Source organism: Acartia tonsa, chromosome 13, assembly GCF_053477335.1.
Source record: "Acartia tonsa isolate MP-2025a chromosome 13, ASM5347733v1, whole genome shotgun sequence".
Lineage (NCBI taxonomy): Eukaryota > Metazoa > Arthropoda > Copepoda > Calanoida > Acartiidae > Acartia > Acartia tonsa.
Window position 1 is genome coordinate 36380815 of NC_137272.1, and position 24307 is coordinate 36405121.

The following is a 24307-nucleotide window of genomic DNA, read 5'->3' on the forward strand; positions in this document are numbered from 1 at the left end:
AATTTTCAGTCTGTTTATATTTTGAATTATAAAACTTAGATAATTATCTCTCTTTTACAATCGATCATGATCCTTTGATAATACATTTTTTTAATAGAAAAATTATAATTTTCTTATTTGATATATTTAAATCATCTTTTTTTCTTCAAAGAGAGTCATATTTTCCGTAAAATTGTGTGTTAGCAATAAGCCAAAGGCGTTTATTAAGTCGAACTGTTGTTAATTTTGAACGTATGTATATAAATAATATTATTATATTCATAATTAAGAACAGTTTGACTTAATAAGCGCTTTGATTAAGAACTAACACATAATCTTACGGATATACGCTAAAAAATTACCCTCTTTTATGTAAGTTTTCTTTTCTGTTATGCACAAAATTTAGTTATCAACTTCTATAAAGCAAATTATTTTTACCTAGTTACATTTCAAAATATTAATACAAGAATGACAATATCCGTAAACGCGTAGCTCTCGTTCCAGACGGTAGGACAAACGAACATCAACATTTGTGGACTGTCAAAGTCAGAGAATGAACTATGCCAAGTTTGAAATTGATAGCACAATTCTAACATGCCTTAATTAACGAAAAGGCTATCTGCTACGGATGGACGGTCCGACCCGAATTATAAATTTCACCTTTAAAAACAAAAATTGCAATACACAGCAACCTATTGTTTCTACCTTTATATTTGCAGTATCGCTTCAAACCTATTGATATTAACTGGATTTGAACCGGTTCTCAGTCATACTAAAAAATCTAGTATAGTATCATATCAAAGTCAATTTTCCACGAATAAAAAAATTAAAATCTGAAAATTGAACCATTTTTTTAGACCTGAGAGGCCGAAGGTTTTAATTTTATAAGTTTTCATTTTAATATCCGCGGAAAGCTGTAGATAATACGATGCGATAAATAAGTGTTTTAGGTCTGGAAAAATTAAAAATGCCTAATTACAAAGAAGTGAAATGTTTACTCGAGATTTGTTTAGATAGATTAAAAATGCTAGAATTTAACTAATTATCCTTAAATCAAGGATGACAACATCCATAAGTAGCGAAGCAAAAATTTGTGACATAGAAAAACGGACAAAGTGGGTTATAGAACAGATTATCTGTTATCATAACAAAGAAAGAGTATATGCAAAAACTTAAAATAACGAAACCTTAAAAAAGTTTATTTTATTTGAAAGTTGTAGAAAGAAAAGCAGCTAAAAAGCTGCTTACAAGCAGTCAGACTACCAAAGACTTTTTATACCTAATAATGGTGCATAATGAAGGGGGAATGTTGGCAAGAAGTTTTAGCCGTGTTTCTTTTGTTGGAGCAAACAAATTGGGAGGGGGGGGGGGGGGTTTAATGCAACCATCTCGTAATCAGTGAGCAAATGACACTTAGAATTCGAATTTCCATCTATAATTTTGCATGAGTAATCCTTGGTAGGTCTATTTTCCCTAAATCGAACAAAAAGTTGGAAAAGTAACGGCTAACGGCTGGCGCTCAGCTATTTTGCCATTTTTTTATATTTATATTGCAAATTAGTCACGAAACCTCTCTCAACATAATACTCTTGTCTACTCCAAAACGCTATCAAACGGTTCTAGACGGTAGCTGTTGGTACTAGAAGTTTTAAAATTGGTTATTTCTATCATTTAACATTAATTAAACCAAAAATATGTTTTAAAAAGTCGATTCCTACGTAATTGATGATGGATTTACCCTGAAAATAGGCAAAAAACGGCTGAACGGCTGAGCCGCTAGCCGTTACTTTTCCAACTTTTTGTTCGATTTAGGGAAAATAGACCTACCAAGGATTACTCATGCAACAGTTCAGATCGAAATTCGAATTCTAAGTGTCATTTGCTCACTGATTACGAGATGGTTGCATTAAAAAACCCCCCCTTATGTTGTAAAAGTAAAAGCTGCTTAAAAATAAATCGGATGTTTTATACTTAATTATGCTCCATCTTTAAGGGAATAGTGACAAGAGAATTTTTAGCCTTCTATCTTTTACAGGAGCCGAGAAAATCAGTTGTGAAAAAATAAAAAGCTGCTTAGAAGCAGTCCGACAGCTACGGATGTGTTATACTTAATAATGCTCCATTTTGATTCATTTATAGGAGCTGAGAAAATTAACGTTTAACAAAACGTTTAACAAAATGTTTCAGACATACAGATGGACATTTCAAATTATAGAGTAGCTTCGCTACTAAAAATACAAGTAAAAGGATCTTGTGTCTGTCTGTGTGTATCAAAAGATCTCGCTAACCACTGAATAGATAGGATTCTTCTTCTCAATGCAGATTCTATCAGGTCCTGGAAATGTTTATATCTAATTTGGGGTAGGGTACCACCCTCCCATGAGAAATCGCCCCTAGAAAAAAACCCGCAGATTTCTATCGTTGTGTTACATATATTGAATTTTATTCTTTATCCGCATTAACTAAATGTCTAGTATGGCTTTAAAAAAAAACTGTAATTGTTACTGGAAAGAAATTTTTAACTAGATTTTTTGTTAAAGTTATTTTTTCTAGGGGTGATTTCTTTTCCGAGGTCGGTGGTACCCTTCCCCTAAATAGTTATAAACCATCCCTGGACCTATGAGAAGATACAATGTAAAGGATAACCATATCGGTTAGCGAGATCGGTACACACAGAAAGACAGACAAATATCCTGTTACTTTTATATAAGGATTGCTAGTAATATTTTCTTGATTCATTTTTAATTGCAGTAACTGAAATAGTCCTTATGAACTCAGTAAAAATCACCAAAAAAATAGACAGGTACAAAAAAATTATATTAGAAATCTTTTTTTGAGGCCGGAAATTACACTAATAACTTTTCTGAAAGAAAAGATGGGTATAGTCCCTATCGTGACATAGCCTCTTGAGATCCTTTCGTCGTATTTTCACAGTAGCTTTTAATAGGTTATTTTAGGTTAGGTTAGGTTACTACTGTGAAAATATGACGCAACGCCCCTTATGAGGCAAATGTCACGAAAGGTACTATACTTAAAAGATTTAACCAAAGGTTGTGTGATCTTTTATAATCAATATTATCTATATTTTAATTATCTCACCTTTCTAATTTTGTATAATTCCAAGTCTTACTTTAAATTTTGATACAGGGGCTATCACACCAAGTTCCCCCTTAAGCACTGGTTTCCTACCTGATTTTGAAATAAACTAAATATAAGTGAGGGAAAAGGGGGGAGGTAATTTTTCGTTTATTTACTCTTTAGGCCAGGATAGGTTAGGTTATATTGGGTACTGGGTAGCAATAGGGTAGGGCTATGGGCCCCTGTAGTGGTTAGGCATTGGCAATAGAACTAACCCTCACCCTTATTATTAATTTATTTTAAAAATCAGGGAGGGGTGGAGCTGCTCAACCGTCTACGAATGGGAAAGCACCATTCTCACATAAACGACCCCTTAAATAGTGGATGTAAATATTCTTTTTTTCTCCCCGAGTTAGTCATTTATTTCCCCGAGGTGGTTATTTTTTCCCCTGAGGTAGTCATTCCTAAACAAAAAACATGATAATTTAAATATTTGTTTAGATTGAACTATAACGAACAAGAATCAGTATCAACGTATACAAAACAATTTGCCACTGAAGCTTCTAATAATTTTAGGTATGATTAAGTGTTTGACATAATAACGTGGTTATAAATTTACAACAACAAGAATTTATATGTTCTTTATTTTTAAGAAATAAAACTGCTAATTTTGTTTTGATATTTTTTTCTTCAGGGATTATATTTTTACATCAATAGTTTGTTATCTACATGAGGTAAGAATTTAAGACAACATTGACAAACCCAATTATGATAAATAAAATTATTTACTTTTAAATTGTTTTACATATAATTGCTAGTTTGTACAACCTAATCAAGATATAATTAAAGTGTCCCAAGTTCTGTAGCCTAAGAATAGGAAAACGTGTTTATAAACATTTGTGGAACATAAAAATTTACAGTTCCAGCAGACCAAAAAATAATTTACAAAAAATGGAAAAAACATGCGATATAATTAGTTTTGATTGTTTTTTCTTTCTGTGGTATGTAAGGAAAAAAATAGTCATAATTTAAAAAGCCTAAATTTAAATACTTCATCACCTTCTCTTTTTTCTTATGCAAAATAACCCTTTCTTACTCCTTTCTTACCTCCACTGTAGAAAAAAATGCATCTTTTGATTTAATAATCAGTATATATTTTTTACTCATTCAAGCACCATGTCTTTTTATCTAAAAACCAACAAAGGATTTATTTAATTAATCAATGAAACACTGTGTATTGGAGTTACCTATCAAAAAAATTTTTATATTTAAAAAAAAACTGTGTTGCTTAATTAATAATTATAAAGTAATTTTTTAGGAGGTAGCTGTAAGAATAATGAGTGGTCTTGAGGTCGCTATTAATATCAAGAAAGATCTTCTCAAATTGGAGTCAGATTCATCTAGGTCAGAGAACATTACTTAAAACCAGAGATGAATTCTTAAAAAACTTTTGCCTCACTGATTTTAGTGGGGCAAAAGATTTTTTAAGAATTCACCTCAGGGCTCTGCAACCGCACGTCAGCCGCGACTTAGCTTCAAATTTAATCCCTTTAGGATGCTTTGAATTTTTTTGCCATATTTGGCATATTTGTAAATTTTTTTTTGTATTATACATAAAGTTGTGAGTTACTGTTTAGTCAAATGCGCTTATTTAGTCAAACTTCTCTTAATTATTTGACTATATTGTTAAACACAACTTTACAGAAATTATACAAAAAATTACCCTTTTTATTACTCAAATTACAAAGGGATATCTAGACTAAAACTAAGCATTTAAATAATGATATTAAACAGAGCTAGATCTTTAAATCATTTAGTACTTCCCACTGCCAATGCTACTGCCACTGCCGAAAAAAGGCAGTGTTACTGTTGGGCCGGGAAACACATTGGAAACGCCCACCGGCTCACTGGCATCTCAAACGGCTACTGCCACTGAGCCGATTGGTGTTTTCAAAGTGTTTCCTAGCTCACCACGGCCATTTTGATTTAAAAAACGCTATTAGGTAAGCCACTATTAAAATCGGCTAATTAATCGGTAGTAGCATCGCCGTGATTTAAAGATCCAGCTGAGAAAGTTTTAATTTGAGTCAGAACAACAAAAACTAGCAGAGAAATGGTTATCATGGTTGTATTCTCAGAGATGATTATTTCACATAGGTAAACAGTTCATTTGTATCAGGGATCTAAAGGGATAAGACAATAGCTGATATAGATGTACATTTTCAATGTATATTAATAAAAAAATTCCTTCTATAGATTACAAATAGTGGTTGAAACGTTTGGACACTGAATTTAATAAAGCAATAACCCTCCCAAAGAGAAATCGCCCCTAGAAAAAATACTTTTTCTTTTTCTTTTAAAAACTAAAACCTAAAGTTTGAAGTTTGACTTGCTAACCACTGAACCAATATGGTTCTCCTTTATAGAGTAGCTTCTCATGGGTCCTGGGAAGGTTTATACCTTTTTTTGGGGTATTACAAAACCCCCAATATAATTTAACGAAAAAGTCCAACAAAATATTGATATATTTAAATTGCCACTAGAGGCCTCTAGGGGCGTATCCGCAGCATTGATAAGTCATTTTATATAATCAAAATATTCATATTATTGTATTTTACAAAATGTTGTAAAAAAGCAGTTATAAAGCTTAATACTTTTAAATGTTAGATTATTCAGAATCAAATTTTTTTTTTTTCTGAAATACACAGCTTAATTTTCTTATGTTTAGGCTGAAAAATTTGAATCTGAATGAAATCCCAAAAATCCTGAGAGCATATCTGTTTGACAAGCTTAATCAATTTAGAGGTATTTCTTCATCTGATGATTCTCTAGCGTAACAAGCGCGAGCTGCGGAACACGACAGACGGACGTTACTTAGTTGAATTGTAGAAAAGCTTCATTTCTATCCACAATAACACAGATGTTTTATATACAAAAGTTTATCAATACTAAATGCCATATCTACAGAATTTGGATGGGTTAAATACGATAATATTAGATTCTTACCTTTATGTATTTTTGGGGGAAGGAATCAAAACAGAATAGATTTACAAAATTATAATTAAGGTTCACCTAAAATAGATATATTTACAAGCACATTATTAATAAAGGGAGCGTAGCAATTCTTACTAAAAGTCTGTCTGCGTTGATTCATTGAAAACTAATATTTTCAACATCATATAATCTTCAAAGAACGTGTCCTAACTTTTTAAATTTTGTATAAACCCATTCGTGACGAGCTCTCAAATTTTAAAGTTTTGATTCAACGGGCTCAACAAAACAGATCTTTTTTTATAATTAATTAACATAATTCAAAATGTAAGGTGTCAAATTAAAGATCTTACTATTTTTGTTCATAATTGTAATTTTCTTTTTTTGTTACGTTTTAGTACCTACCTTAAAATCAACTTAATTTTAAAAAAAAACTTAAATTACTTCAAAAATAAGAAGTCTACAAAAGACCAATGCATATCTAAATTCTATGGATCATTTTACATCTACTACTTACTTAAAAAGCACAGACCAGCTATTTTTTTAACAAAAGTTAGGACACGTTCTTTACCACAAATGCATTAGACATCCTTGTATTTTTATTTTCAGGTTTAAACTATCTTCATCTTGGGTCAGGGAGTGGGGGATGGTCAGATGTTTATATTGACAAATTTGTACAAGGAACTATGTAAGCTTAACTATCCAGGGATCTAAAGGGATAAGACAATGGCCGATAAATTGTTGTACATCCCCTATGACGATACACAAAATTACCCCTTCTTGAGATTACAATTAGAGGTTGAAACGTTAGAACACTTAACTTCATATTCTAACCAATCAAAATTCATAAAAGTACCCAGCATTGTTAAAATTAGGGTTAGGCCGAATACATATATAGCCGGATACCAGATATTTAAGTTGCCAAAAAATATAAATTTCATAAATTGTTGTTTTATTACCTACATAAAAAAAGATTAAAACTTAAAAATTAAGTAACTATTAAGTTCATCCTAGTTGTATTAATCTAATGAACTATTACTACCATTTGACTTACTTCTACTTTCTTGGGTAGGTAAAACTAATTTTGTGACTGTTTGTTAACAGGGATTTTGTTTTATAATTTAAAGGATTATATTGCCGGGTATCCAGACGGATAGTTTCAATATCCGGTATTCGGCCAGATATTGAAAATGCCGGATATCCGGCCTAACTCTAACCAAAATAGATATAATACATTAGGAGTATGAAACATCTGACAAGCTTCAACTTATGTTATGACTGCAATGATACTATTCTGAATGTGGTTACAAGAAATTGTGAAAAAACTTTAAGGTAAATAGTTCTTTCAAAAATGTTGTTTGAATCTTGTATCTTGTCACTCTAGGTTTTGGGTAATCCTTGTAATACTGTAACAGTATGTCTGTCTGTTTGTTCTAAAGAATCTCGCTAACCGCAGAATCGATATGGTTCTCCTTTTAAGGGTAGCTTCTCATAGGTCCTGGAAAGTTTTGGGATTTAGGACTATTTTAGGGGAGGATACCACCACCCTATCAATAGAAATCGCACCTAGAAAAAAATACCCTCCCCACCAAAAAAAAGATTGAAAAATTATTATTTATGTATTAACAATAATTTCAGTCAAATTGATGTTGAGATGTCAAAACAAGTCACCAATGTCAGTGCAGACTTCATAGCAAGGTTTGAATTATGTTAGAAAGTTATAACTCTCTCACTTTATTATAAAACTAGGGGCTGCGCCTCTAGAGGCCTTATAGATTGTAAAGTAGAATCTTATCAGTTTAGCGGTAAGCGAGATCTTTCAATACAGACAGACAGAGATCCTTTTACTTCACTATAAGGATAGCTTAAGCTTGAAATTTGGGTTTAAAATGTTGGACCAATAATATTTTTTATATTTTTGTTCTGTTTTAAATTCATTGCAGCTGATTTCAGATGTCATAACCTAAGGAAGCTGCACATTTTTCACACTGCAATGGATTCTGAAGGTATTTTATCATTCATCTAGTGGCTACGCTCCTAGCGATGAATGTGGGGGAAGGCAACCCTCACTCCACCTTCAATTTTAGTTTTGAAAAGTAAAATTAATTTTTTGTTGGGGGGGAGTCCTTATTTTCTGGGCCGACTTCTCTTGGAGGGGTGGTGTTACTCTTCTTCAACATATTAATAAACCTTCCCAGGACCTATCAATTCATCGGTTAGCAAAATTCTTTGGTACAGATAGACAGACAGACATCCTGTTACTTTTATATAATGATTCATTAAATATTTAGTTTTCAACCAATTTTCTTTTCTAGGACACTTAAAAATCTTGAAACATTTGAAAAAGTTAAAAGTTTTAGGTGGGTAATTAAAGGGGGAGGTCATTTTCTAGTAAATTCCGTAAAGGTGTGTAAAGGTGTGTGTGTTATAAGGCCTAAAAATAGTAGTAGAACGATAAGGTGCTCCCTATTGTTCTATTCAATAGGGAATACAAATATATAGAGCACCTTATCGTTCTACTACTATTTTTAGGCCTTATAACACACACACCTTTACGGAATTTACTAGAAAATGACCTCCCCCTTTGTTATTTTATTTATATTAATATAGTATCAGAAATTCTTTTTTTTATATTTTTTAGTAAGAGGAGACTTTTTGTGTGAAGCTTTAGAATTAGCAGACCAGGCAAAAAATCTTTAATTATACTTACATCTAATTCTTAAAGCTAGCCTAATCTGAAGTTAAATATCTCGAAAAATGCACATGAGATTTGGTTGTACTTTCAGGGGCAGTCTTAGGCTATTTTTTTTATTAACTCTTGGGGCAAAGCCCCTAGAGGCTAGGGGCGAAGCCCCTAGTGTATAATATATTGTATAAGTAATTTATAAAAAGTGTCATTTTTTTCATAATTCTGTCAGTTGGGTGATGGGTGTTAGTTAAATGATCTTATTAAGTCAAACTGTTTTAATTATGGACCATTTCATAGATATGTATTGTACATTTGGTTATAATTAAGAACAGTTTGACTTAATAAGAGCATTTGACTACAACCCAACACTCAACTTTACAGTATTACGCAAAAATATGACCCTCTTTGTTACATTATAAGGTTCAAATTCTGAGTAACATTACAATCTAAATTTTTAGAATGAAGAAAATTTATGTCTTGAGTTAACTGAATTCTGGTCATCAGAATCTTACTTCTTCCATACGGATTATCAAATGAACTTGGTGGCCAAGGTGCTTATTATATTTTAAATTCGAAATCAATTCGAAAGCAATTGTGTACATAAGAAACCCAGTAAAATTATTTTCGTTTAAAGTATCAGTAACAGTAACCGTTTTCACTTATGCATAGGGGTGCATATGCCGCTGACAATTTGTCAGTGTTTTTGTAACAATGTGGCTCTTTTTATGGATATTCATATGGGATATGGTTGTCAGCTCTAAGCCCTATGATCGCGGTGTAAAGCCCATCAGACAACCAACACTTTGATTGCACGACCTTTGTCTGAGATGTCCTAACTGTGCATGGTATTGAGTTTCGCCTGTTTTGGGCCAAGGCATTCCCCCTACTCTAACTATTTATGTCGTGTATCTGACATAGCAGCAGTAGGAACCAATTTTAACGTCTTTAGTTATGAAGCGGTGTCGGACCGATATTCGAACCTTCTCGATGACGAGTCGAGCGGATGCGTTACGTGTTGAGCAACGGTCGAGGGTCTTCGTTTACTATTTAAAAAAAACATCAATCATTCACGTCACAACCCCTAACTTGAACTTGCAAGATTTCGTGATTTTTTAGTATTTTATTCTATCTCATAAAATTATCAAATTCTACTATAATTGCATGTTTTCTTGTTTTAACCCAAGCTATTGTTAACTTCCAAAGTTGCACTACCAAAGGATACAAATGTCCTTGTCAAATTTATATATTAGAAATTTGCATATGAACAAAGTGATACTAAAAGAAATTTTTAAATGTACTTTTTTTACTATAAAATTCTTTTATTCAGTTTTGTCCAAAGATATACAAAATGATGTTTCAATTTAGGTAAAAATTCATTAAACAAATATATATTTAAGAAAAACCCTGAAATATAAAAACAATATTATTTTTTTATTTTAGTAAAGAAACAATGTCTAATATGTTGTTTTTGAACAAATATTCAAATTTGTCAGGTGACATTCTGTTTCTAAACCTGTATGTTTCTGACAGATTAGATCTGGTTCTGAGCCATATTAAAAATCATGTATCGTATCATATTATGGACGTTTTTCCACGACTTAAAAATAACCTTATGAAATTAGTGAGGGCCTACGAGGGCCTACAAAACAGGAATTAGTCTTAATTTTTTTCTGTTTACTATCCTAGGAAACTGATTAATATTATAGTACGATGCTATTACTAACTATTCAATTATATGTATTCAAGAATTATCAATAATACCAATATAAAACTATATTTTTAGAGTTGCATTTATGGGGAGGTGAATTTTATACTGATTATATAAATTTAGCTTTAAATGAGGTATTTCAAACATTTTTAGTTACTCAACCAAGTATAGAGTTTGCTGTTATTAAAGGCTTTTTTTTTGTCTTTTGAATTTTAGATTTATGAAAAATACTAATTCTGTTTCAAATGTTTAGCGTCTTCCATGTAAATAATTTAAAGTAATACTGTATTCTGATTAAAATAAGGCCTTTGATATGATACACTATATTCCAATAAATTCAAAATTTCTTATTTTTTCAATTGAATAATATTTCTTTCAAAAGAAACAAACTACAATAAAATTAACAAAAAAATCATATAATACAATTATTTTGTCAAGGATGGTAACATCAATAAATTTAAAGCCAAGAAAGTGTAATAAAAAAATCATACTATAGTTAAAGAAGATCCATATATTTTTTAGAGAAGAGTATTTTTAAAAATATGTTATCATTATAATATATTCTATAAAAGAAGATTGATTGAATGTTTTTTTTGAATGTAGATTGGACTGAAATTACGAATTTTATACCTCATTCATACAGAACAAATGGATCTCAAATCTTTAGTAATTGTTTCCAGGTAATACTAACATTCACATTATGGACACACCAACAAAGTGAACTATGGAGTAGATGGTAGTTGACCATTGGGTTATCAGCAATCCATTTTAAAAGGCAGCCATGGAAATTTGAAGAAAACTGCCTGAAAAATTCCTAAGAATATAAGATCAAATTTAAAAGCTATAAGATTTATCTAATCTCTCAAAAGCAAACAAAAGATGGATGGATAAATCAAGCTGCGAATAGATACTAATTGGTCGATTTAATTTTTAAAAGTTAACCATTCTATTCTGTTGTATTTTTTAACCTTATGTAAATATGTTATTTCAAGTAAACTCTTTATATTTTCATCTTTGTTTAGAATAAGAAGTTTAAGGTACTAAAATCTAATTCTTTTAGAATGTGTCCTCATTTGAACACTTTGGGCCTCTACAATTGTGAATTCAGACCCATGGAATTGGTAAACAATTTAATAAACAATCACAAATTGTTACAATTGAAAGATCCCTCCCAAGATAAATCGCCAATAGAAAAAATGACTCCCTCAAAAAAGTTTTTAAATATCATTTTTAAACCAAAATAGAAAACGAACGTTGGTCGACTCCCCCTCCCCCCCCCCTAGTGCCACTAGATGCCTCCAGAGGCGTATCCTCTAGTTTTTTATATATAATTGCTCTATATACAAGTTTTTTTTATATATGTATGTTAGGTCTAAGTAATTTGACTGTATATTTTTCTTCTTTATTGATGACAATGGTAGTAGCATGATCCTGCAGGTCCTGATACTGCAGTTAGGACCGTCCTAGGTCTTATTTAATTGAATATTTCTAGACGCCAGATGAACCAACAAATAGACACAGGGACTTAAAACTAGATCATATGCTGGAGGTAGAAAATATGTTTTCTCGTATTCATTCGAATCCGGTGGATAGGAACCGGTTCTCATCCATACGAAAAAACTATGTCTAGCATCGTATTATATCCAGCTTTCTACGAATATAAAAATGTACAATCATAAGATTAAAACCAGTTTTTTTAGCCCGTGCCTACGGCACCTAGGGGCTAAAAAACTTGTTTTAATCTTATAATTGTACATTCTATATCCGCGGAAAGCCGTTTATAATACGATGCGAGAAATAACTATTAAGTAGCAGAACTATTCTATAATTCACTTTGTATGTCCGTCCGTAACGATATGAGGGAAATTAGGTTTAATATGCTATTATTCAAGATAGACTGCAGAATTTTTTGTCTTATATTCCCTCTACCAATCATTATCCAGTATATAATTTACTTGGTCCGTCGGTCTATCTATCTATCTATCTATCTATCTATCTATCTATCTATCTATCTATCTATCTATCTATCTATCTATCTATCTATCTATCTATCTATCTATCTATCTATCTATCTATCTATCTATCTATCTATCTATCTATCTATCTATCTATCTATCTATCTATCTATCTATCTATCTATCTATCTATCTATCTATCTATCTATCTATCTATCTATCTATCTATCTATCTATCTATCTATCTATCTATCTATCTATCTCACTGTGGGCTAGAATTGAATCAAGACAAAAGTAAATGCCGAGCCCTGGGACCTATGTATGGTGAAAATAGACATAAAACCATGATTATTCCAGGTAAAACCAAAATATTTCAGCGGGGGCTTTTTGAGAAAATTATATTTGAAAATTTCAAGTTCAATTTTCACTCCCTAGGAGTTGCCGCATAATCATGACAAGAATAGTTATTTCTCGTATCGTATTATAAACGGCTTTCCGCGGGGCTAAAAAAACTAGTTTTAATCTTATGATTGTACATTTCTATATTCGTAGAAAACTGGATATAATACGATGCTATACATAGTTTTTTCGTATGGATGAGAACCGGTTCCTATCCACCGGATTCGAATGAATACGAGAAAAGGAAATATTATTTATTTTAAATTTTGAACAATTTGCTTTTATAAAGTTCTTCATAAAAGCAATCCTGAAGGGAGTTAATTGATGGCCATTTTTATCAATTGCTTTGCAAAGGTCACGAAAATTCAGCCTAAAATAAATCATATATAGAGAGGTTTTATGAACGACTTCATAAAAGCAAAGTTGTTCAAAATCTAAAATAAATAATGTTTGCTTTTCTTGTCATGATTATGCGGCAACTCCTAAGGGGTGAAAATTAAACTTGAAATTTTCAAATCTAATTTTCTCAAAAAGTCCCCGTTGAAATATTTTGGTTTTACCTGGAATAATCATGGTTTTATGTCTATTTTCACCATACATAGGTCCCAGGGCTCGGCACTTACTTTTGTCTTGATTCTATTCTAGCCCACAGTGATCTATCTATCTATCTATCTATCTATCTATCTATCTATCTATCTATCTAACTATATATTAAAGTTGGAGACCCTAGCCTTGGTATCTGAGTGTCCAGAGGATATTGTTATCAAACTTTTATCAGCAGGACTAAATCTTAAACATGGTAAGCAGTTATTTTGCAGCTGGCAACATCTAAGCCTTGCGGATGCGACTTTAAATGCCCTAGACTGAGTGTTGCTTAGAGATTCCCTTGTTATTTATCAGTTGCCGAGTACTAGTTACATAATTTAATTTAATTTTAAAGTGTTTAAATATATTATAAATGCATTTTTCATATGGTAAAGGACCATTTCAATATACTCCAAAAATCATAGTTATATGTTAACTTCTATTTCATGAAAACGAAAAAGCAAAAATACTTTTAGAATAATAAAAATACTTAAACTTCAAAGAAGTTGTATCAACTTTTTTTTTTATAGCTAGCCGGTCCTTTTAGTAAGTAGTAGATGTAAAATTTTTTCATAGAATTCAGATATGCAATCGGTTTTTTTGTAGACCTCTTATTTTTTAAGTAATTTAAGTTTAAAAAAAAATTAAGTTGATTTTAAGGTACTAAAATGCAACAAAAAAAAGAAAGAAAATGGCCATTATGAACAAAAATAGTAAGATCTTTAATTTGACACCTTACTTTTTCAATTCTGTCAGGTAATTATTGAAAAAATCGATTTTTTTAAACCCACGAGAATAAAAACTTTGAACTCAATTTTATCATTTCACAAGTAAACAAATATGGGTTCATATATACCTTTAGAATCAGAAAAATATTACGAATCCATTGTAAGCAAAATTGAAAAAAAAGTTTACAATATAATATATAAACTACAATAAAAGGAATTATATGAAAATATCATATTATATTATACAGGCAACGTCTTAACTCTTGAATTGACTATAAAAATGGGAAGGGGGTATAGAGGGGGTAAAGAGGGGGTAAAAAAGGGAAGAAGATAGTGTTGCCAGAACAAAAAATACAATTGGCCATTTTTATATTTTTTTTATTTTTTTACTTTTTTTCAATTTTGCTTACAATGGATTCGTAATATTTTTCTGATTCTAAAGGTATATATGAACCCATGTTTTTTATGTCTGTTTGAGAAAATATTTAGGTCTAAAGTTTTTATTAAACTGAGGTTAAAAAAATAGATTTTTTCAATAATTACTCAACAGAATTTTAAAAGTAAGGTGTCAAATTAAAGATCTTACTATTTTTGTTCTTACTGGCCATTTTCTTCTTTTATTTTGTTGCGTTTTAGTACCTTAAAACCGACTTAATTATTTATTTTAAAAACTTAAATTACTTAAAAAATAAGAGGTCTACAAAAAAACCGATTGCATATCTGAATTCTATGAAAAATTTTACATCTACTACTTACTAAAAGAACCGGCTAGCTATAAACAAAAAAGTTGATACACCTTCTTTAGAACAAAAAAAGTTTTTGCGATAGTTTCTGATTTTCAAGCTGATTCTCATAAAAAATTCTAATATAATATTCCAGTAATCCAGTAGGTACTTTAGGGGTTTCTTCAATTTTTATTACACTTATAATTTTTAAATGCTATGATTTTAGTAAAAACTGGTATAAATTGTGTCCTCGAAGATTCAACAATTTCCAAGATTCCAACAAAACACATTACAACATCTTGAGGTATACATAATATCAACCTTTCTTATCTATTTTCAAAAAATTTTTTATATAAAAAAATGGCATGCACAACTATTCACAAGGGGGTATACAACCAGGGGGGGGGGGAGGGGTCAGATAAAAAGGTGGCCTTAACAAATATTTTTCTATAATTAAGTCAGTTGTTGGTTACAGCTGGCATGAAAACATTAGAGAACAAGGGTCTAAAGGGATAAGACAATGACCGATAAATAATGTACATCCCCAATGATGATTTACAAAATTACCCCTTGTATAGATTAAAGTTAGTGGTTGAAACGTTTGAACACTCAAAATTAAGTAGAGTACCCAAAGTTTCTAAGTTGACGAATAAGAAAACGTTTTTATAAAACTTTGGGGATTAGTGTGTTATTAAACATTATTTTTCATCCTTATTGTTTTAGAGTATCCAAATACCATGTAGTGAGGTTTTAACAAGCTGGACTATTGACGCTTTCATTATGTCTTGTCCAAAAGTAAGTTTTTGATTTACTTGCGCTGCGGATACGCCCCTAGCATCTAGGGATTCTAGAAAAAAGACCCATAACAAAAATTAAATCTGAAAATGAAATATCCTATAACTATTGAATCGCATGTCCTTTTAGAAGCTTACCTATCCAAAATAGAAAACCCAATAGGTTCATCAATAGTCATTGATATCTTAAGATTTATACAAAAAACCTTAATACTTTATCAAATAGGACTAGCGGCTGCTCCCCTAGCATAAACGTGCATCAGAAGGCAAGATAAATTATTTTCATACATGTTATTCTATTGTTTATGCATACTTAAAGGAAGCCTGCAAGAAATACCACGCTTTAACTGCTGAAAGACTGCCACAAGTAGACCAAATACCCCAAATTTGAAGCCTTCAGCTTCTATAACAAAAAAGTTCTAGACATTTTAAAATTACATTTTATGTACAATGAAAATTTTGAAAGAATTGCAATGCTCATGTTGAAAACTTTGAAATTAAACTACGTGGCCTAGAAACAAAATTATAAGCTTATTTTTGTCATAAATTTAGGTTTCCAGTAACTAATTATATTTTTACAATAAAAATACCCATTTTTATAGTCAAAATCATTGTATTAGTTTACCCCTTTGTTTCCGCTATGATTTTCGTTTAAAAATGCAATTTAAATCGAATTTTTTTCATAGATTTTGACTATGAAATGTGGCGTTTTTATTTTAAAAATGTAATTAGTTACAGGCAATCTAAGTTTCTGACAAAGATAAGGTTATAATTTTGTGTCTAGGCGACGTAATTTAATATTGTTTTTTCTTTTATGAGCATTGGAAATCTTTCAAAATTCCATTGTACATAAAATGCTATTTTGAAATGACTAGAACTTTTTTGTTATTGAAGCTGAAGGCTTTAAATTTGGGGTATTGGGTCTTCTTGTGGCAGTCTTTCAGCAGTTAAAGCGTGTTATTTCTTGCAGGCGTCCTTTAATACTTAGAACTATTTGTTTTAGCTAAAAAGTATCCGAGATTTGGAATATTGGACAAAACTCTCTTCAAAAGAGGTATGAAAAAAAAGAATACAATTTTTATGTTTAATATATGCTTATTGAGGCATTCCGCCCTGAAAAAAATTTGTTAAAATTTTTGCCCCCAGCCAAAATATGGTTGATTTATGCCAAAAAATGACCCATGCAAAATATTTTTTATGTAATGCAAAAAGTTCGACCACACAAGCATTGCAAAGTTTTTAAAATCTGCAAAAAGACCTTTTTTAAAGCTTTTATGTGATCTCAATTTTAAAGATTTTTACACAATTTCAATTCTAGAGTGTCGATATAAACCTGAATGGGGGCCGTCTCAATTAATTACATATGATGGTGTAGCAAGTAATATTCCAAAGTCAAAATTGTCAAAATTGGGCTGGATACTTTTTTGGTCAGATACCTGATATCTGGCTGATTTATAATGCCTGATATCCGGCATCCTGCGGATATCCAACAAATATCCGGTTATTCGGTTGGATATCTGGTTATTCGGCCGAATATCCGGTTATTTGTCCGGATATCCGGTATCCGGCTAAAAAGTATTCGGCCCAACCATATCATATATATGGGGGCCAAAATTTTGACAACATTTTTCCAGGGCGAGATGCTTTTATGCTCATCTACAATTTGTCTGAATGTATCCATAATTGACATTCGCATAAAAATATCCTGTAGGTAATTAAATGGTAAAATGTAAATGTCATTTCTTCATAAGCGCTGGAAAGTGACATGTGTGACGTCATAAAAATACATTTAAATTTGAGGGATAAAAGTTGAAATGGGACGTATTTTTATGACGTCACACATAACACTTTTCGGCGCATCATTTCTTGATTATCTCGTAGTGAGGTTGAGAGATTTATGACATTAATTTTACAAAATTTGTTTTCTTAATTTTAATTGCAATTTATTATCTTATTTAGTTGGATGATCTGTATTTCTGGATAGCAAGTAGCAACTATAACTTAGATTTGGGGGTTAGGTAACAATTTAAATATAGTTATTTATAGCATCGTTTTATAGGCAGCTTTCAGCGGATATTAAAATTTTAGATTAATTTTGGGTTTCCAAGCCCCTGGTGGCCAAAAAGGGAAAACTAAATTTGGGGGGAGGGAGGTATTTTTTTCCTTAGCTAATTTCTTTTGCAAGGGTGATGGTACCTCGCCCAAATAGTTATGAGAATCTACATTGTAAATGAGAACGACATCTGTTCAGTGTTTAGCGAGATCCCTCTCTAGGTCCTGTGAAGGCTTATAACTATTTTGGAGGAGGATACTACTACCCTCCCAAAAGAAATTGCCCCCCAAAAAAATTAACCCCCCCCCCCAAAAAAAAAATGAATATTTTAAAATTTTTCTTTCAATAACGAACATTGAAAATATGGGGGTAGGGTCGACTTCCCGCACGCCTTCACCTTAAGAGCTCCTAGAGGCCTCTAGGGGCTTAGCCGCTAATTGAAATAATTGGAAAACCACCTATATTTTTAAGGAGTAAAGAACCCGAGGAGCAAAAACATTTGGATAATCTACCCGACAGTGTTGTTCAGTATCTTATGGGTAGATAGAGAAAAAAAACTTTGCCTTGGGTTATAGCCAGATTTCCACGGATATAAAAATGAAAAGTTATAAGATAAAACCGACTTTGATAGCCCGAGGGACCGAAGGCCTGGGGTAACAAAACTGGTATTATTTTTATGAATTTTAGTTAAATTCTTTATATAATCTTTATATTTTAATTATTTTCTGTATAAAATGAAAGATTGAATAAACTTTAGAATTATGAGATACTTTTTTTAAAGCAAAGCTTTTCTATATTTAGGATGATTCTGTCCGTCTGTTCGTCCTATTTGGAAACAAATGGCTATGATCATAAGGATCTCGCTGACGACTTTACATTGTAGCTTCTCAGGTCCTGGAATGGTTTATAATTATTTTAGGGTAAGGTACCACCAGCCACTAATCACTCTTATAAAGAAATGCCCTCCCCTCCCCAAAAATTTTTCTTTTCTTTTTAAAACTAAAATCAAAGATGGGTAGGGGGTGAGCTTCAAGGGGCTTAGCCGTTAGAAGCAAGAAAGTAATAAAGGAAATGGTTACAGGTGTCGTTTGTTCTGTTGTAATATAGAGATCTAAAGGGATAAGACAATTGCCGATAAATTGATGATCAACCTAAATGATGATACACAAAATTTACCTTTCTGTAGATTAAAACATGTGATTGAAACGTTTGAACACTCAACTAAATTAACGAACCAATCAAAATTCACTAAAGTCCCTAAAGTTGTTAAGCTAACGAATAAGAAAACGTTATTTAAAAAAAAACGTCGGGGACTAGTGTAATAAATAGCTCCCTCTCTCTGATAATGTGTTGATGTGTTGAAATGAAGGCACACCAGACAAGTGGATACCAAATATTATCCAACACTAAATATTCAAATTGTTGTGTGAAATTGCATCCACAAAAGAACCTATTTTTACTATTATTTATTGTGAAAATGATATCTTTTATCTTTTTAAGTAAATGCGGACACAAAAATCCCGGTATTATCCTCTTAGAAATTTTATTTTCAATATTGAAAATTTAAGTACCCCCCCCCCTCACCGACAGAGAACTATGAACTCTGGCCGCAGCGCTCGGCCCCCTTGCCTGCCTAGCCGCAGCGCTCGGCTCCCTAGCCTAAAACCGAACCTAACGTAGTAGTGGGGGGGGGGGGGGTACAAAATTGAAAAAAAAGAGGATAACGCCAAAATCCCTTTATAAAAGTAACAGGATCTGTTTCTGTCTGTCTGTACCGAAAGATCCCGCTAGACGCTAAATCGATATGGTTCTCCTTTATAGTGTAGCTTCTCATAGTTCCTGGGAAGGTTTATTTTGGGAGCGGATACCACCAACTTCCCAAGATAAATCGCTCATAAGAAAAAAATAACCCCTCCCCTCTCAAATTTTTTTTCTTTTAAAAACTAAAGTTGAAAGGGGGTAGGGTCGACTATATAATTTATTATTGTTGTTTATGTTCTCAAAGCAAAATGAAGTATCTATCTAGTTTATTGTTAGACAAATTTGAGGAAATGTTTGCACACCATTCAAATATCTTGAGAATACAATCAAGGAGGGAGGGGTCATTGGGTTGTTTATTACACTTGTCACCAAAGTTATATAATAACTTTTTCTTATTCGGTGGCTCAACAGCTTTCAAGACTTTGAATTTTGATTGGTTGGTTCATTAAGTTGAGTGTCCATACGTTTCAACCGCTCTGATAGTTATCTTCAAAAGGGTTAGTTTATGTATGTGGGGATTTACATAAATTTTTCGGCCATTGTCTTATCCCTTTAGATCCCTGGAATACAACACTTTAAAGGATTCCAAGATTTTGAATAAATAAACATTACATTACAAGTGTTGTTATACATTTATATGCAACTAGCGGCTCCTCCACTATGCAAAAAGCACACAATCATTCATTACGATACATGATTTTTCAGAATGGTTTAGAATTGTTTTAATCTAGCCTATATTGATCTGATTAACATCAGATTAGAAATATGAACTTTTAATTTCAACTCTTATAGTATTTTTTCAATAATTTTATTAACGGCCTGTTAGGCCTCTAGGGGCATTTAATTTTAAAAAAAAATATTTTCTTTCGGATTGGGTTTATTTGTAGCCATGTGAAGGCTGATTTTTTTAGACACTTTGTCCAGCTACGTTTATTTCATTATTGGCGGATTTTCTTGGGAGAGTGGTGGTTCCCTCCCCCCTAATAGTTACACACCTGCCCTGGACTCTATATTGTAAAGGAGAACCGTATCAGTTCAGTGGTTAGAAAGATCACAGAGACATCCTTGTCTTTTATATACTAATACCGAAATTCCAATTTTTTTGATAAAAGTTTCAAAATGAAAAAAGCAACATATTATAATTAAATATGGAACGAGTAAATATTTTCATTTCTTTATATTTCAAACATCAATGATATGTCAAACTTTTTGGAATGTTTGAAAGATACATCAAAAACATCAAAATTGTTGTATTTTTAATATTTTTTGTTGTGTGTGTGAATTTTAACATTTAACAGAAAAATAGCCCAGTAGCATTTCGGATAGGGTTTGATATTCAGTAAAAAAAAGGAATTAGCCTTTTGCTGTCGGGGAGGTGTAGGGTTCGAGTCTGGACCACGCTGTGACATACTAGAGACATTAAAAATGTTACCTACTGCTGATTTGTTAGGTGTGTTACATCAATACTAATAAAGGGATAATGCCTTGACCCATAAACAAGCTAAGGACTTTCAGACAAAGGTTGTGTAATCCAAGTATTAGTTGTCTGTTGGGAAACCCAGTACAAACTTTTTTCATCATCCCTAGACGGACAAACGCTTTTTTCTCCTGAAAAGAAAAAAAATATTTGATTATTCCAAAAACACTGAGAAAAATTATTAGATTTAATAATATTTATTATTTTATATATAGACGGCCCGGACCGAATAAACAGGGATTTGGTAGAAAAAATTCTACAAATCTATACAATACTTGTACTTTCAACATGGCTAACAACCGGGTTTGATCCATCGGAAATTATTTAGATTTTCTATGCTTGCTAAGCACTATCTTCAAGTTTAAAAAAAGTCACACAATTTTTTTTGGAATAAAATGTGAAAATATGCAGAGAGATGTTTATTAGAATAGTCTCCAAAGACTTATAATAACGCTTTCCTATTCATTTAATTAAAAACTTTAGGAACTTTATTGAATTTTGATTGGTTGATTTATTTAGTTGACTGTTCAAACGTATCTTCTACGAATTGTAATCTGCATAAGGGGTAATTTTGTATATCATCATTGGGATGTACATAAATTTTTCAGCCATTGTCTTATCCCTTTGGATCCCTGGAAAATATGTCCTAATTCTCGCGTAGCCTTATACTACACTGATATTGAATCCAACTGTGTTGAGTGAAACAAAACATAAAGCTGACTTTTTAGCAATGGATATAAGATATGTGGATATTGTAACAGGAAAATTGTTGTCGTCAATTAGAATTTCTAATAACATAGAGTGGTCAATACGTTCCTCTATGTTCAAGGGTGGGATGGGGTAAAGCCCTAGATTTATGGTAGTATGGTTATATTAGCCGGCTGAGAGAAACATTTTATCAGGGTATGCGAAATCTCAATCTCTCAAAATATCCACGTTTTTTATATCATTTTTTTAGCCAATATTTTTTCTTCAAAAATCACACTAGGTACAGGCATACAGACAGAATATTTTTTTTTTTTTTTGGGGGGGGGGTTGCGACGAACCCCAATCTGTCCCACTTTGAGAAAGACGATTCCAGTGACGTCATATACGTTTAGGGAAGGGGGGAAGAAAATCTCTTCCCTTTTTTCTCATCTCTTTTGAAGAGATTTTCTTCCCCCCTTCTCTTTTCCTTTCCCGAAACGTATATGACGTCACTGGAATCGTCTTTCTCAAAGTAGGACAGATTGGGGTTCGTCGGGGAGTGCCCCCCCCCCCCCACTCATTTTTAATTTTAGTTTAAAAAATTTCAAAAAAAAAATTCGGGGGGGGGGGATTTTACATTTTTTGGGGGGGTTAGGGGTGTCCCACCCCTCAAGAAAATAGTTATAAACCTTTCCAGGACCTATGAGAAGCTACCCTGTTAAGAAGAAACCGATCGGTTCAGCGGTTAGTGAGATCCTTCGGTACAGACACACAAACACACAAACTCACAAACACACAGACATCCTGTTACTTTAGTTTAAGGATATTGATGTACACTTTGGTATATAAAATAAAATGAATTTCTTTAAAGAAAAATATATCTAAGATAAAAAAATTTATAAATTAAAACTAAAATCAAAGTAATAAATATGATATTTTTTTTTACAATTTTCAAATGATTTTCAGATCCTTACCACTCTGAATGAAAAGAAACATATGTAAATGTTTTGAAATGTTTAGACAGTCAATCAGCTACAACACTTCACATATTCAAGTTCACTTTTAGAGAATATTCAATTTTTAAATAAGAATAGTTATTTCTCGCATCGTATTATAAACAGCTTTCCGCTGATATAGAATGTACAATTATAAGATTAAAACAAGTTTTTTCGTATGGACGAGAACCGGTTCCTATCCACCGGATTCGAATAAATACGAGAATAAAAAATATGACACTTGTAATACTTAAAACAAGGATAATATTATTCATAAAAGTGAATATCTGAAATAAAATTTTATGATAGGACAAACAAACTTTTAGAGTGCCAAAACTTAATAAGCAAAAGATTAACTTAAAGGTATAAACAAAATTGTATATAAACGTAATGCAAAATTGCTTAAATACAGATTTCCGCATAAATATCTCATTTTTTTTAGGATTTGATTATACCGATGCTTTGCTTTAATACATAGTTATCTCAGGAATAATGTTCAAAAAAATCATTCAAAAAATGTTGTGAAAATTCTTCAAAATAAGCATGTTTTTTTAATATCCTTCATTTCTGGTAACGATTATAGAGTTGTTACGGATTCTAAACTTTTACAAAAAAAATCGATAGGACAGTTCTAACATCAACTCAATATTATCTTAGGCTTATTTGGTTTGGTAGCTATACCTGCTGAATATTAATTATTTAATAAAATCACGAAACCTTTTAGCAGCCATAGTCATTAGATAATTTTTATTCATAGATATTAAGATTACGTGAGAGTGTACTGCCCAATCCTACGTAATAGTACCGTTAAAATATCTCCAGCTTAGCCTTAACTATAGTTCTAGACAGGCTTTGGGCTATTTTGTACTCGTATCCTGTAATATCTCTGAAATAGGAGAACTGTATCTTTTTTCTTTAACTACCACCCAAAACGGAATACTTTAATTGCAATATAAACAAATATTGACACAAACCAACAAATCAATTAGAATAATCAGTGGTATAGTATATTTAGGAACTAATTTGTAAACTTTATATTGTTGTTATTTTACAGCTTAGTTTAGATGCCTCTAGTGTGTGCAAATAAAATATTTCCTACAGTTCAGCAAAGAACATCACGATCTTTTGGCTATAAGGTGATAAGGTGTTGCTGCATAAGACCTATACTCATAAGACCTACATGCATAAGACCTACACTCATAAGACCAAATATGACATAAGACCTACACTCATAAGACCTAATATGACATAAGATCTACACTGACATAAGATCTACACTGACATAAGACCAGTGTAGGTCTTATGAATGAAGGTCTTGTATTAATTAGATCTTTCTAAAAAAGCATGGAATTACGGAAAATGTCTAAAAAGAAAGGAGAAGTGGAAAAGACGTATTTTTATGACGTCACACGTAACACTTTCCGTATCTCCTTTAAATAAGGTTTGTGAAAACACCCTGACAAAGTTTAGGCAATTGCAACACAAAATTATCTCTCCCTCTAGATTTCAACTAATTATCCAAATTTCTAATGTTTTCAATCAACTTTATTCATTTTGATATTTTTGGTCATAAAAATAAAATCATGCATAATATTGTATTTTTATGACGTTACACATAGCACTTTTCTGTCTTTTTTAAATACCTCTCTTACATTTGAAGAGGAAAGCTGTAGTAGTTAGGTAGAATTTAGAAAGCGTAGCAA

General features: G+C 31.7%; 2 protein-coding genes across 2 annotated transcripts; both read left to right on the plus strand.

Moving 5' to 3' along the window:
- Window positions 1–470: 470 nt before the first annotated feature.
- On the plus strand, window positions 471–8782 carry LOC145335132 (uncharacterized). The gene is made up of 13 exons (XM_080180865.1): window positions 471–1008; window positions 2729–2782; window positions 3559–3633; window positions 3752–3791; window positions 4376–4461; window positions 5149–5214; window positions 5786–5862; window positions 6658–6736; window positions 7288–7380; window positions 7687–7746; window positions 8002–8054; window positions 8364–8408; window positions 8690–8782. The coding sequence occupies exons 1-13, from the start codon at window positions 947–949 to the stop codon at window positions 8746–8748; spliced, it is 849 nt and encodes a 282-aa protein (XP_080036991.1). The 5' UTR covers window positions 471–946; the 3' UTR covers window positions 8749–8782.
- A 350-nt stretch (window positions 8783–9132) lies between these two features.
- LOC145335133 (uncharacterized) lies at window positions 9133–18417 on the plus strand. The gene is made up of 13 exons (XM_080180866.1): window positions 9133–9288; window positions 10065–10102; window positions 10178–10230; window positions 10521–10579; window positions 11049–11125; window positions 11506–11566; window positions 11938–11994; window positions 13517–13598; window positions 15064–15141; window positions 15561–15632; window positions 16635–16685; window positions 17591–17649; window positions 18156–18417. Exons 1-9 carry the CDS (start codon window positions 9271–9273, stop codon window positions 15138–15140), a joined length of 522 nt encoding a protein of 173 aa, XP_080036992.1. The 5' UTR covers window positions 9133–9270; the 3' UTR covers window position 15141; window positions 15561–15632; window positions 16635–16685; window positions 17591–17649; window positions 18156–18417.
- Window positions 18418–24307: the final 5890 nt, after the last annotated feature.

Excerpts from the sequence above, each read along its gene's own strand:
- LOC145335133 (XM_080180866.1), top strand. Across the intron at positions 10,580-11,048 it reads TAAATTTAGCTTTAAATGAG|ATTGGACTGAAATTACGAAT; the intron begins GTATTTCAAACA and ends TTTTGAATGTAG. Across the intron at positions 11,995-13,516 it reads AACTAGATCATATGCTGGAG|TTGGAGACCCTAGCCTTGGT; the intron begins GTAGAAAATATG and ends TATATATTAAAG.
- LOC145335132 (XM_080180865.1), top strand. The coding sequence starts at position 947 with ATGCCTAATTACAAAGAAGTGAAATGTTTACTCGAGATTTGTTTAGAT. Across the intron at positions 1,009-2,728 it reads TTAGATAGATTAAAAATGCT|AGTAACTGAAATAGTCCTTA; the intron begins AGAATTTAACTA and ends ATTTTTAATTGC. Across the intron at positions 3,792-4,375 it reads TAGTTTGTTATCTACATGAG|GAGGTAGCTGTAAGAATAAT; the intron begins GTAAGAATTTAA and ends GTAATTTTTTAG.